The sequence below is a fragment of the Bos indicus genome, chromosome 24 (genome assembly GCF_029378745.1).
Source record: "Bos indicus isolate NIAB-ARS_2022 breed Sahiwal x Tharparkar chromosome 24, NIAB-ARS_B.indTharparkar_mat_pri_1.0, whole genome shotgun sequence".
NCBI classification, from domain to species: domain Eukaryota; kingdom Metazoa; phylum Chordata; class Mammalia; order Artiodactyla; family Bovidae; genus Bos; species Bos indicus.
Genome location: NC_091783.1, coordinates 23,578,943 through 23,594,582, shown reverse-complemented (window position 1 = coordinate 23,594,582; position 15,640 = coordinate 23,578,943). Strand labels below are relative to the sequence as shown.

At 36.4% G+C, this 15,640-nt stretch overlaps 1 protein-coding gene across 8 annotated transcripts in view; it reads right to left on the bottom strand.

Moving 5' to 3' along the window:
- NOL4 (nucleolar protein 4) overlaps positions 1–15,640 on the bottom strand; it is a 464,847-nt gene that overhangs the window by 104,317 nt on the left and 344,890 nt on the right. For all 8 annotated transcript variants that reach the window (XM_070778763.1, XM_019986452.2, XM_070778758.1 and 5 more), the window contains one exon: positions 8,311–8,424. In XM_070778763.1, the coding sequence (XP_070634864.1) occupies positions 8,311–8,424 (114 nt within the window). The remainder of the gene's footprint in view (positions 1–8,310; positions 8,425–15,640) is intronic.

Genomic DNA, 15,640 nt, shown 5'->3' with positions numbered 1-15,640 from the left:
TTAGAAACCATATGTGGCTTAGCTTTTTGACTAGGGGCATAATTGCTATGGCCATTGACAATTACTTCCTTCTTGCAAAGAAATAAAATTAAACTAAAGGGTCTGGTTAAGTTATTTTTTATCTTAAAGCATGCAATTTTTACTTTCAGACTTGGGTGAATTTTAAAACCAAAAAGTAGACAGAAGGTAGAAAAAGATGGAGGGAGAATTCATTTGATATAATGAGTGCAAATCTATGGAAAATTGTGGGTTTTGAACCTCAAGGCCAGTCTCTTCAAAATGGGAGTAACTGAGTTACAAGTTTGTTATCAAGGAATAGATCTGAGAATTTATTATTCTCATTCCTGTATTCAAATCCTAGACTAGTCTATGCATAGCAGTACTTCTCAAAGAGTATTACCACCCCTAGGGGACATATGGAAAACACACATTAGGTGATACAGGAAGTGGGCGGACAAGCTTACAGGAAGTTCTGACATGCTCTCGGCAGTCTCAAATGACTGAGAACTGACTGTCTCTGTTCCCACATGAGTTTCAAAAAGTCCTGCTGTTTGCAGGTGAGACCTGAATGGGATTTCCTGAGCCTAAAGTTTAATTTCATTTTAGGCATACAAATGCTTTTGTGCATGCTTTAAAATACACCTTGAATTGTTTCAGGAATACACTACCATGTAAATCAAAGGAGTATTGTGCTATAGTTTGTTTGGAACTTTATCAATAGTTTTACAATGTTTGGAAAATTCATGTCATAAAGTGCTCTGAGTATCCACGACACACATGTATCAAAGGACAGGTGTAGCTGCTTTTTCCTCACTGGTTTGAGGGACAGGTAGAAGCAGCTGATGACTTTATTGTATCTTCTTGTGTGTGACTGTTTGCAACCCCACGGATGATAGCCCTCCAGGCTCCATGGGATTCTCCAGGGAAGAATACTGGAGTGGGTAGCCATTCCCTTCGCTAGGATATCTTCTCTGACCCAGGGTCTCATGCATTGCAGGTAGATTCTTTAGTGTATGAGCCACCTGGAAAGCTCATTGTGTCTTCTAGTGATGTGGAATCCTCACGTTTCCACACCAAAGCACACGTTGTTAGATTATATATATATATATATAAGTGTGTTTGTGTGTTAAGTTGCTTTAGTCCTGTTTGACTCTTTGCGACCCTATGGACTATGGCCTGCCACGCTCCTTAGACCATGGGATTCTCCAGGCAAGAATACTGGAATGGATTGCCGTGCCCTCCTCCAGGATCTTCCTGACCCAGGGATCGAACCCACATTTTTTACATCTCCTTCATTGTCAGGCAGGTTCTTTACCACTAGTGCTACCTGTGAAGCCTGTTAGATTTTGTATTACTAGTTAAACAAATAACACATTTACACATTAAGATCAAGATGTTATGAACATATATTTAAATTGTGAGCATAGACAGTTTCAGTTCAGTTCAGTCGCTCAGTCGTGTCCGACTCTTTGTGACCCCATGGACTGCAGCATGCCAGGCCTCCCTGTCCATCACCAGCTCTTAGAGTTAACCCAAACTGATGTCCATTGAGTTGGTGATGCCATCCAACCATCTCATCTTTTGTTGTCCCCTTCTCCTCCTGCCCTCAATCTTGCCCAGCATCAGGGTTTTTTCAAATGAGTCAGTTCTTCGCATCAGGTAGTTTATATTAACTATAAATTACATTTCAGGATCTAAAAGTGGGGGGCATGTCAAGGCATTAATTGTAAAAATGACATGCTATGTTTGAAAGGTTTAGGAATCATTGATTAAGAATCAAAGATTCCCAGGGACTTTCCTGGGGGTCCAGTGGATAAGACCCCATGCTCTCAATGCAGGGGGCCTGGGTTCAATCCCTGATCAGCAAACTAGATTCCACATGCCACATGTGGAAAAGATTGATGCTTGTAAAGATCCTGCATGTAGCACTGAAGATCAAGGGTCCCTCATGCCACAGCCAAGACTGGGCACAGACAAATGAGTCAGAAAAGAATCAAAGATTCCTAGATTGTTAGAAGTTAAAACAAGCTTTTAATAGGCGTATGGTTATAAAACAAGCAAAAATACTTATTTTTATAAGAATAAGGTAGAAATTAAGGGCATGCATGGACTGTATGTTTATGAAGAGTTTTAAAAACCTTGCTAGCTTTTGATCCGATTCTCATAATTTATCCTGAAGAAATAATTGGCAAGACATCCTTTTCACAGGAAAATTACGGTAGAAATAATAAAATCAATACTTAATAATTCAGGAAACACTACATGATGGAGTATTAAGTGGCTTTAAAAAGTAATCCATAAATTTACATTTGTTGTTCAGTCACTCAGTCATGTCTGACTCTTTGCGACCCCATGGACTGCAGCACACCAGGCTTCCCTGTCCTTCACCATCTCCCACAGAACTTGCTCAAACTCATGTCCATTGAGTCAGTGATGCCATCCAGGCATCTCATACTCTGCTATCCCCTTCTCCTCCTGCCTTAAAACTTTCATCAGGGTCTTTTCTAACGAGTCGGCTCTTCACATAAGATGGCCAAAGGATTCTAGCTTCAGCTTCAGCATCAGTAATTCCAATGAATATTTAGGATTGATTTCCTTTAGGATTGATTGGTTTGATCTCCTTGCAGTCCAAGGGACTCTCAAGAGATTTCTCCAACACCACAGTTCAAAAGCATCGATTCTTTGGCGCTCAGCCTTCTTTATGGTCCAACTCTCACATCCATACATGACTACTGGAAAAACCATAAGTTTGACTAGATGGACCTCTGTTGGCAAAGTAACGTTTCTGCTTTTTAATATGCTGTCTAGGTTTGTCAAAGCTTTTCTTTCGAGGAGCAAGCATCTTTTAATTTCATGGTTGCAATCATAGCGATACAGTAAATATTCATAACATTAAACTAAGTGGAAGGATACAGTGTGATACTATTTTGCTTTTTAAAGCAGGGAGCTTTGCATAAAAAGAGTAGTAGAAAGAATCATACTCTAAAACTGAAGAGTGGAACTACTAGTAATTGTATTTCTTCTCTACACATTTCTCTATTTCCTAAATTATCAAAAAATTAGCCTGCAAGTCTGAAAAGTTTTTTTTTTAATGTTACTACTGTACACATGATTTTTTAAAAGGTTTTTTGATATGGACCATTTTTAAAATCTTTCTTGAATCTGTTACAAAACTGCTTCTGTTTTATGTTTTGGTTTTTTGGTCTCCAGGCATGTGGGATCTTAGCTCACTGACCAGGGATCAAACCCACATCCCTTGCATTGGAAGGTGACATCCTAACCACTGGACCTCCAGGGAGGTCCTTTAGCACAATTTTAGAAAGCACAAAGGTTGGATTCAAGTGGGGATCTATCCTGAGCAGCTCCGACCTAAGAATACTAAGCCCCAGTGTCTCCCCTTCATGAAAAGTCATGACAGTTACATAAAACAGGCTTAAAACTCTCCTTAAACAGTGCTGCACCCATGTATATTCCTCCTATTTCTGTTGTTCTTAATATTATTACTAATGAGGAAAATAAGACCTACTACAGTTAGATGTCTTAGGAAGTATATTTTATCTCAATTATTTAAAATTGCATTGTGTTATAGAGGAAATATAATATATTCAAGTAACTATTATACTGTAGGTGGTACTTTGTTTGTCTTACATAGTATATATTCTCCTTTGGATGAAAGGGGCATGCTGAAACATGTTGGAACACTCAAAGATACAGTTTTCTTTCTCCAAAATGCTGTATATAATAAAGATAAATGCTAGAAGTTGATTAAAAGCTGAGGATGACAGAGTAGGGATAGGAGAATGTGGGCTGGAAGCTTGAAACCACAGAAACAGGTTTCAAGCTCTATCTCAGTTACTATCACAATGTCTACATTAAAGCATAAAAGTCTGTTGAAAAATATGACTTTCAATTATGCATTTGTAGAATTTTGTAAATGTTATCAAAAGGACATGCAGAAGGAAACATGAAAGGAGACCTGCCTGTCTCAGAAACTGTCTTCAATCTGTTGTTTCAGATATTCCCCAAATACATTCACAACAAAATGAAACATTGCCACCACGCTTATGTGGCCGAATCTTCTACCTTGAGGGCTACAACTACCTACGTTTCTTTTAATAACATGCCCACTCATTGGTACCCTAACAAAGGAAAAATCATGAAGATGTAACAAGTCACATTCACCAGCACTATAGAGAACAGAGCAGCAGGAACTACAGGCTTACTAAATATTTTTAGGTCTTCGGCCAATGGTTTCCTGCTGGTTTACTAACAAGGACTTTCTGTTTTGTAATACATGACTCAGAAGTACATCAGTTTTCAGTATTTTTTCCCCTGCTCTCTCACCTTTTATGTCACAAGCAGCTAACGTGTCATTTTCCCTTTTCCCCTAGAGTGTTCTTTCCAATAGAGTCAGAGGTGTCACATCACAGTCTACCATTGATTTCCTATCTGTCCCAGTCACCACGAAAACTGTCACCCAATACTCATGCTGCATTGCCCTTCATGAGGGCTGGATCTTCCAAGGAGGCCCTTGACCATTGGTTTTCTGTATTCTTTCTATAAAACTACAGTTTAACTGAAAGAACTAAACAGGGATAAGAAACAAGGGGACCCTCACACAATAACTTGAGATTTCAATAAGCCTAGGAATAAAATATATGTCATCCTTCAAACAGAGAAGGCAAAGGCACCCCACTCCAGTACTCTTGCCTGGAAAATCCCATGGACGGAGGAGCCTGGTAGGCTGCAGTCCATCGGGTCGCTAACAGTCGGACACGACTGAGCGACTTCACTTTCACTTTTCACTTTCATGCATTGGAGAAGGAAATGGCAACCCACTCCAGTGTTCTTGCCTGGAGAATCCCAGGGACAGAGGAACCTGGTGGGCTGCCATTTATGGGGTCGCACAGAGTCAGACACGACTGAAGTGACTTAGCAGCAGCAGCATCCTTCAAAAAGAGTAAAGTACACACAGATGGGAGATAAATGACCAGCAAGTGGCTGGTTCTAATCTCTCTCACTTTATGCCTCTGTCTCTCTGGTGAGATGAAGTGTAACTGAAAATACTGAGATGGATTTGTTTTTAAGGAAATGGTAGTGAAATAATGGGCTTCCCAGGTGGCGCTAGTGGTAAAGAACCCACCCGCCAATGCAGGAGATGTAAAAGATGCAGGTTTGATCCCTCGGTCAGGAAGATCCCCTGGAGGAGGGCGTGGCAACCCACTCCAGTGTTATTTCCTGGACAGAGGAGCCTGGTGGGATATGGTCCATAGGGTTGCAATGAGTCAGACATGACAGAAGCAACTTAGTGCACACACACACAGTCAAATAATATATAAATAACACAGAAAAAAGACAATCTTTTAATTTGAGCTGTGGCATTGAATTAGACAGGTGAAGTCTGACTCTGCCTATTTTTTTGAATTGCCAAGGTGAGGAAGGATTTCCTAGGTAACACAGAAATACCAGATTTTCATGTTAAAAGAAAATAAATGCTGACCATATTCTATAATACACTGGGGACTGACCTTAGCCCTGTGCTATCTGACTGCTGACAAGGCAGCAGGCTCCTGCCCTTGCCACTGGCTTGCTTCAGGCTTGAGGCTCCCCCTGCATACACACACTGGATCCTGGGGCAAGGTGGATATATGAAAAAAGTATTTAACACATCCATAGTACCTTTCATGTTCATAGCTCAAAGAGCTTTATAAAGGCCAATTAATTTATCAAGTTTCATAAACTCTGAAGGACACATATAATTACAGCTCTATGCATGGCTAACCAGAGGCAACAAGTAGTCATATGTGTGGACGAACAGGATTTAGATTTTAATTGTCTCATGTTTGAACTTTCAAACACCCACAGAAAGCCAGGGGCACAATGAAGAATTTCTGAGTCACTGGCAAATTCTAAGAATTGTGAGTTAGGTTAAGAACATGCCTAAAAAAGTATGATGTCATTGCCAACACCCAAAAGAACTTTGGTTGTCTCTACTTAGGCAAAGAGTGTTTAGATCCAATTAAGAGAGCCTCCTCCACCACATCTCTATGCTTTGATAAAAATACAGAATCCATTTGATTGAAGCCTTAGTGCTACATGCCAAGTGAAATCTACAGAATTCATAGTAAAGAGAAATAGTTTTATATGTGTACTCTTTATTTTACAGATTAGGCCAACAGGGGTTAAGTGATTTGGCCAAATATTGGTGGATGATCAGGCTTTTGGGATATTGTAAAAGGATATCACAGGCAGTACATAATGTGAATCAGTCATCTAATTTTTATAATGCCTGCATATATGATTGATACTCCATACATGATTCAGGGAGGGCTTCCCAGGTGACCCAGTGGTAAAGAATCTGCCTGCCAATGTAAGAGACACAAGAAACATAGGTTCCATCCCTGGATCAGGAAGATCCCCTGGAGGAGGAAACCCACTCCAGTATTCTGCCTGGGAAGAGTTCATGGGCATAGGAGACTGTCCATGAGGTCAGGAAGAGTCAGACATGACTGAACACGTGCGCGCACACACACCTTTCAGGCAGAGTCTAGAGTGCAGACTGGTGAGGCACGTGCACACTGACAACGAGGAGAATCCTTTCAATCCCAGCATGATACCACTCTGATTTCTAGAATAATCTTTACTCAAATAGACTTAGGCTGACTTCAGAAAACTCCTATTATACTATTAATGCTTCTTTATAGTTTTATTGATACCAATGCAATGACAGAAAAGCTAGAACATCAATTAAAATAACCTTTCCTAGGCTGAAATTTTTGATGCTTGCCATATGCCAGGCAAATTGCTAAGTACCTAACATAAATCTAACATTCAGGGTTCTCACACACCCCTATTAAGAATAGTACTTTACTGTTATTTTACATATGAGCAAACTGAAACACAGAAAATAGGAATAATTTGATGAAGATCACTCAGGGAATAAGAGTACAGCTGAGAATCAAAATCAGTTGTATTTAACTCCAGAATGTACGATCTTAATCACTATGCTAAACTGGATATTGTATATTGGGCTATAATTTATTTTAAGCAAGATAAATTTTAGAGATATAATCATGACAAAATCTCTACTGTGGATATGTATATGCGAATAAATGTGTTTGGCAAAGAATGAATAGTAAATTCCAAATCAGCATTTATATATATATATATATATATATATATATATATATATATATATATATATATTTTATCATATGAGGCTAATACCCCATTTTAAATTTAACTAAAGCCTTCATCTTTTGCATTGCTTAGAAGTACTGGTACAAGCCATATTAAGTATAAACACATACAATTAAAATAATATCATTCTAAAACATTTTAAAATATTAAGTCTGGAATGGAAATTTTTTTTTTCTATTTTCTTTGAAACTCATTGGCTCACAGGCAAAACAAAATTGGGCTGACAATTCAGTCTCCTTATCCCAGCCTCAATGAGAAATATGAAACTCCCAGATCATTTGTTGTAAAAATAATTTAAAAGTCAGAATACAGAATATTTTATACATAGCACTTAAACTTATATATTATAATTTAGTCTTTATTATTGATGATTAAGAAAGAGGGCTAGGGAGAAAAGGGAAACAGAGAAAGAAAGACATTCCAGACATGCGAAGGGGAGACAGACAGATGCAGATAAACCAAGAGAAAAACTGAGCAAAACATCAATGAACAATGCACAAAAAATACATATCTCTCCTACATGAATATATAGCCTTAGAAAAAAGATATAGATAGATGATACTTAATGGTTATACAGTAAATGATTTGTTAATGAGAATGTAAGCCCAGGATGTAGTTTTTAATTATTTTATACCCCATTTTATGACTTTCTAGTCTTCAAGATTATATTGTGTTTTCTGTATTCCCAGCATAACCTATTGAAATTTGGCAGTGGACCAGAGGAAATTAAAGAGATGTTCACTTCCATTTAAAAAGAGCACAATCAGGTCACTATCATAAAAGATCAGATAAATTTATGAAATTATTGTAAGTGATCAGTTAGAGCCTCTTATTTAAATAAGTCACTAGATTTCAAATTGGATACTAAAAAGAATTATAGCTCATTCATTTTACAACTGTCCATTTTTCATCAGAGAAAAATTTTGTCATTGATCTCCACTGGTCTCACAGAGACGTATTTTCAAGTTTCACCTCACATCACACAAAGAAAAGCAATTTCTCTGTGGACTTCAAATCCATTCCAGAGATTTTGCTCTTCCTCATGAATCAGATTAACTTGACCATATTTGCAACAGCTGAGAGTCGCCAGCCCACAAGACTCCTCAGTACCTGCTGTCTGTCCAGGCGCATCCTCTTGGCAGCATTTCTACTCTCGCTCTCACAGGCTGAGGCCAAGATACTCTCAGCAACTGCTGAAGTAAGGTGGGAAGGAATAGGTCGAGACTAAAAGAAAAGAGAGAAAAGAACATGAAAAAATTATTAACAGTATCATTAAGAGACCAACACTACACTCAGAAGATATCATAGGACGTGCAAGAGTATCAATTTATTCCAACTGAACTGATTTTGATAGAAAAAGGAAATGGAAGTTTCAAAGATGAATAATGAGAGCTAGTTAGAGGTTAACATTAGAGATACTACAGATCCATCATTCACTCCCATAGCTCCTTTGTCACAAGTGTTTAATCTGGGCCATTAAGTTTGAACAGGCAGTGGCAAAATTCCTGACTGGGTTTGTAAGGAAAACAAGTCCTTTATTTCTCTTATAACCTACGACAATGCACAAAAAACAAAACAAGAGACGGGGCTGAAACAGTTGGAAAAACTGACAGACACTCTGACCATGCCAAACCATCTTAACATGAAATATTATGGCTATTTACAGGCTAAGTTGTGACACAATTGATACAAATAAAATCCTTTTTAAAAAACTTACTTTAGCTTAAAAACAAAATGAAAATTCAGACCTACAACAATTTTTCTATAACAAAAATTCAGTGTTCTAGATGTGAGATGAGTATGTGCCTACATGTTTTATTTATAAGATATGTGTTAATATCAATAATGTAATGGGTACATATTGGAAATCCATCTTCTATGTAGCTCACATTAAAATTCATTAAACCCCTAAGTTCCTAATTAGGTACAAAGTGTTCGTGATTTTCCGTATCATTCATGATAATCTGAAAAGTTTTCCATTTTCCCCATAATTACATGCAAAATTATCTAACTGAAAGATGAAGTACTTAAAGATACTGAACATTTTTTTAAAAAGTAAGACAAGCAAATGGTAGATAAGAAGATATTAATGCATAAAAATTAAATCAGGTGAGACAGCAAAATATGAAATTACAAAAAAAAAAAAAGTCTTTTAGGAAACTAGCATATGTAATGGCATGCTATCTCAGGTTTTCAAAGCCTCCATCCAAATTACATGTGGATACCACACATATTTACTAGAAGCCACCAAACTCATAACGATCTTTTAAGTATTTTTGTAAATGAACGTGAACATGCCTTTACTGGACTTGATTCATTTTGCTAACTCTGGCATGTCTCATGTGCTTTAGCAAACTGAACCATAGCACTTCTATCTCAAACAATATTCTAAAACAGATAAATACAGACCCACGGTGCTTTAATGGATACTTCTCAGTAGCATTTGTTCAGTGTAGAAAGAGACCAGGCTTTGACCTTGCTTGAACTAGGAAGAAATTTCTGCTGCTACCTCAGCCAACTCCCCCAGGTTTCCAACTCCAAAGTGGCCTCTGCAGCAAAAGGTAGGAAAGGTATGCAGTACAGTCTCCACTTGCTAACCCTGTAAGATATTGGAAACACTGGCTGGACAACTCTGATAGCAAAGCATTAGGATTCTCGGGATGTGATTTTTCCAACAGAAAGAAAAGAAAGAGGCCCCATAGGTAGCAGGAAGAAAGAAGCAAAAATATTTTGACAAGGAAATTACAAAGCCAGGACTCTATATTGGGAATAGAGAGGGTCAAGTGCGGTAAACATTTAAAATTTTTAAACTGCCATAAAGGATATATACGTAATTTCGAAATGAATATTGCTTCATTTCTTTCTGCACTTGGCTAAATATGGATAAGACAGTCTAGCTCAGAACTGAAAATATATTCAGCTACAAAAATCAGTGTTTCATTAAAAGACGGCCATAGCGTGGCTCAAAATTATACTCTAAACTTCATGGAAATTGGATATTCAATGTTGTGCTGATACACAACTGAACTGATTCAGTTGATATACAACTGAATTATGTTTTGAGGCAAAGGGGTCATAGGAAAAATGGGAAAAAGAACATTCCCTTATTTAAAAAAAATCATTTACTTGACTGTAGCTGGCATTATTCAAATACTAGACGTGAAAGTGCATACCTTTATAAACCATATCTTTCGATACTTCATTTGGTTCTAGACACTGAATTAACAAAAGCAAAGCACAGTATCAGCAGTCTCTATGAAAGTTCTTCATCCATTTCATTTATTCTTTTAACCTGGTATTTCTATTCAAAATTAGAAATATATAATACTACGTGCTATGCTTAGTTGCTCAGTCGTGTCTGACTCTTTGCGACTCCATGGACTATAGCCTGCCAGGCTCCTCATCCATGGAGATTCTCTAAGCAAGAATACTGGAGTGGGTTGCCGTGCCTTCCTCCAGGGGATGTTCCCAACCCAGGGATCAAACCCAGGTCTCCTGCATTGCAGGTGGATTCTTTCCTGTCTGAGCCACCAGGGAAGCCCATATAATACTATGAAGCTTCATCAAGCAGATAAAATTGTAGTAATAAATACATATATCCCTTAAATATATAAAAGTTTGTAGAAAAGAGAGAACACAAGGTAAAACATCTTTTGAAGTAAAATTAGTTGGTAGAATTTCCTCTCAAATTCTTTTTTTTTTTAATATTTAAAATGGGGAAAAAAATAAAATGGGAAATGACTTTTACTAGAAGAGTATACGTTCTTGTGTATAATAACTTATATAGTTTCCTTGTTGAGAAAATGATAGAGTTGGGTTTTTCCCAGATACATTTATTTGGTTTTCTCAGAAACTAGAATAATGTCCTGGCTGAGTAGGACGAGATATTTCTTAAGGTCACTGGGTAACCTATTCATTTCAAGATTTTGGGGAAAAAGTTGACTGCAAGATAAAGCAATCATGTACTCTTTCCTATTAAGAGGAAGCAATGGGTAGAAGCAAAGATATGTGATAAGACACGGCCAGAGGTTAAACAATATAATTTTGAAATTAGAGTTGTTCTGAGTTTATTGTAGAATCATAATCTGATAACTGTAAATGGCCATAGTGATCATTCAATGCAAGTTTCTTTAAACGCTGAAGAAACTTTTCTGCCTAATTCTGAACTGGAAATAGAAGCCAGGTTTCATGTACCACAGTTCTCATCTCTTCCACTCTCCTAAATTCTGTTGTATACTTAGTACTTTTACATAATTCATTATTAATAAAAATATTTTAGGAGAAATGTTTACACATAAACTCTTGGCTCAACTAAAAATAAGCATACCAAAGATAGCTATTTAGACATTTGTTTACAATTATAACTAATAAGCTCATGGGAGAAGGGCAGAATGAATGAATAAAATCTCTATTACGGTTTAAGAGATATATATGTGTTTTTCAAGGAGTTTAAACTATACTAACTAAAGACAAAATATGTGTCTCCGAGGAGAACACCAATCCAGTTCATTCTCATTAATTTTAAGATAAATATTAATAATACCTAACTCATATTGAGTGCTTAGGTGTGGAGGCATTAACACAAGAATCTTAGGTTCATTATCTGATTTCTTCCAAACAACACTTGAGAAAAAAAATATATTACTTATATCACTCTTTTTAAAGAAAACCAAATTAAATCCCTATATAATTTTCCCAAGATCACACAGCTATGATGTGGAAACACTAATATGTAATTCTGATGATACGTTTGGAATAATATTCCTTAGTAAAACTTATTCTCATTTTAAAACTAAGGTCTCAATGAGTTTAAAGAAAACTAGAGCTCTTAAATACTACACATTCTAATAGAGGAATCCCTGTACAGCTAATTCAATTTTGCACTGAAACAAAGAATATATTAGGACCTTTTTAAAGTCCTTATCTTTGAGTGGTCAAAATCCTCGTAAAATGTTTTCCTATTAATTTTTTAAAACCCTTCTTCATTAATAACATGATAAAATGGAACTTAATTCAGTCACAAATTGTAAACTGAAGCAATCTAAATTCACAAGATTTTCATTGTGGAGCAAACAGAAGTTCCAAGAAATTACTATAATACAGGAAACATAATAAAGCTTAGTTTCATGCTCAAAATGAGAATGAGGAGCCAGGCAGAGAAGTTCTTTTTTGTTCTTTTTTTCCTGTAAGGCAATCCTGGCAAACATCCCCTTGGTTCTTGATACTGATGAGCCAGTAGTGAATGCTAATGCTGATCAATACACACAGCATAACTGTATGCTGTGCCCAGCTATACTTTACTAAATATGAAAGAATTCTGCTGATTTTTCCTCCATAATGTAGCTAATATCTATTTCACAACTCAAAAGTACTTAGAACAAGACAATGAGAAGGAAATTAATCAATTGTGTTCCTTATAAAAGCAGTGTTAAGAGAGAAATTTGAAACTATTATTTAGTATGAGTTCTTAGAACCATCTTCGTGGGAATGCTCCTTTCCTTTGCTACATTTAATCACAGAGAGCTTATTCTAAAATCATCTCTTCAGGGTTTTCCTGGCAGTACATTAAGGGCTGTAGTCATGGGTTCCACCAGGGATAAATGCAGAAGACTCCTTCTAACACCAGTAAGACACACAACCTTCCATTGTAATAACTTGAAATAATAATATTTCAACAAAAAATCAAATGCAAAGAACAGATATTATCAGTAGATAATTTATGGAAAATAATACTTATTGTGATTGAATATAGCTCAGTAAATCTACTATTTGGTGTATATATTATAAAATTTAAAAATGATTCAAGAAGGTGTATAATCATCCACTTTATATGATCTATACCAAGATTGAGATTTGTTACCTATTTTTTCCTGGATATGAGCTGATCCTAACTAGCCCACACTAATTATCTCTTCATAATTAACTGTCATGCTCAACTGGGATGACTTGATCTATCCTCAGCACTGTCCTTACTGTAATAATTATTTATGCCCAAATCCATAGTGGCTGTTTCATTAAACAGATGGCTAAACAGTCCTGTGGGGCTTTGGGAGTGTAAAAAGTCACATTTTAATTGGGGACTTAGGATGTGATTGCTGTTAGCACAAAGTAAGTGTGTCTTTCCTCATTTATGCATGTAAAACCTACCACACCATTTTTTGGTCTTAAAACTGAAACAATGTTAGAATTCTCTGAACTTCTGCTGTACCCTTAGGATGTGGTAGGATTTTTTTTTTTTTTTGGAAGTTATAAAAAAGAAAAAGAAATCAAGAATGTAAGCTTATGTTCATGGGAGACTGTGGCAATGCTCTCCATTCGAGTGTTTAAATAGAGCTTAATCAAGTATTAGACAAGCCGGATTAGAGCAACTGTGACATCCACCCAAGATTTTAAGTGAATGAGTTTTTTCAAAGTAATTAAAGCAAGTGATTCAGTAGTCAGAGTGTAGGTAGGTTACATCCTAAATTAAGATGATATCTCCCAAGCTTGTTACTTTATAAAATACATAATTTGACAATTCTGCAGCTTGAATGACATGCACATCCTATCATCCCAAAATGGTATACTCATGCCTCAACACATAACTGTTACAGTGTAAAAAGTTGCAGCTGCCAAGGTATCTCTTCTTCTGAACAGGCGGCTTCACCTATGGACATCAGTGGGCTAAAGGAAAGTTTAGCAACTATGTCAGACAGACCTGGATTATTACTGTGTAATTGCCTCCTTGCAATCTGCCTGATCACCTTTGCTATTTAATCTCTGTGAGCCTCATTCATTCTGCCAAGTATCGTTATTTTATTTTTATCTTTATGAATGGCAAAATTGAGCTTCGTCAGCTAGTTATGAACAGGAAAAATAATCTCTGTGTCAGGGAGAAGTAGTTAGAATTCCATGAAGGAAGGCACATAAAGTCACTGATATCTTTACTAGCTTACTGAACAAATATACTTCATGAGCACTTTCTATATTTCAGGTACTGTGCCAAGTCCACATATATGGAGATAAACAAAATCAATACTATCTCTATTATCATAGAGTTCACTTAAGTTAGTACAATGCTTAGCATATAGGGTATAATATACATGCAATAAAGTATGTTCATTACAGACTCACAGTCTTTTATAAGCAATTCTAAAATCCTAAAGTTGTATAAGCTGAAATATTTCATACACTCAGGGCAAACTCAGTTGGCAGAAGAAACTGATTATGAGGATATTTATAATGTTCTTCTTTCTTATTTCTATGAATATTCCTAAGTTTTGCAGCAGAAAGACTAATATACTTGTGTATGGGATGTTTCTCCAGACCCCAGTGTGAGTGTTCAGCAATAAATAGAAGATACACTTTATCATGTCTCCCCAATCAAAAAAGTTCTGAATTCTGGACCACTGATGATCCAAGTTTTTAGATAAGGATGGTGCATGTGGGCTAAAGCAGCAGGTACACTGCCTTGAACTCACTCTGTGGGGTTTCAGTGGACGTGATAAGCAAAGTCCCTTACTGACCTGACTCTGGCCACGTGACTTCGTCCTGGACAATCATGGGAGACCATTCCTTTGTTCCCAGTGACTGTTCCAAGAAATGGACATGTGATCCAAATACAGCTAATCCAAGTCCTTTCATGGAAATGGGTACCTGAAGCTGAAAGATGGAAGACTACTCCTGCATTGGGAGTTTTAAGAAGCTTAGGGCTGCTGATGGCAACATTTTCCAACAGGTGGCAAGACTCTGAGAGGTAAAATATTAGGAGAGCAGCAGATCCCTGATGTTTGAGCCCATGGATCCAGCTATGTGAGAATCCTTGGACTTCCCAGTTTGAGAAAAATCTCTTGACCAATTTAAAATGAGTTTTAAAATGTATTTTAAACAAAAATGCTCATTAACCTTCATCTAGGCTTTGATTTCATTATAAGTATTTGATTATGAATTGATAGTCTTTGCTTTGGTCTTAATTTTAGAACACTATTGGCCTTTAACAATGATGTTTCACAAATACCTGGGGAATTGTTAAATATTATAGTTGAAACTAAAGCCCAATTTAGCTAAATGTCATCTGATCAATACATCTGATCAAGATGAGATAAACTAAACTTTCAACTAAAATGACATGTTTTCATTTCTAACTATTTATTAAAATCTCTACTAGGAAATATCTTTTAATCCTGAAGATAAGTGATTATATGTACTTATGGTTACTGTGGATCATGACATATTTTCTCCTCATTTGTGAAACCTAAAACTATATACAAACTCTATTCATACAATTAATATTACTACCTATTCACACTAGTTGCCAAATAGATAAAAATATTTTTTTAAATAGTGTTTCAAGAGCTAAAAAGAGGGTTAAAATAAAATGTTATATGACTGCCTTCTTTAGGAAACTAATCCTGCTAAATATTTTGTTATCAGTTATCAGTAGTTTTTAAAATTGAAATGC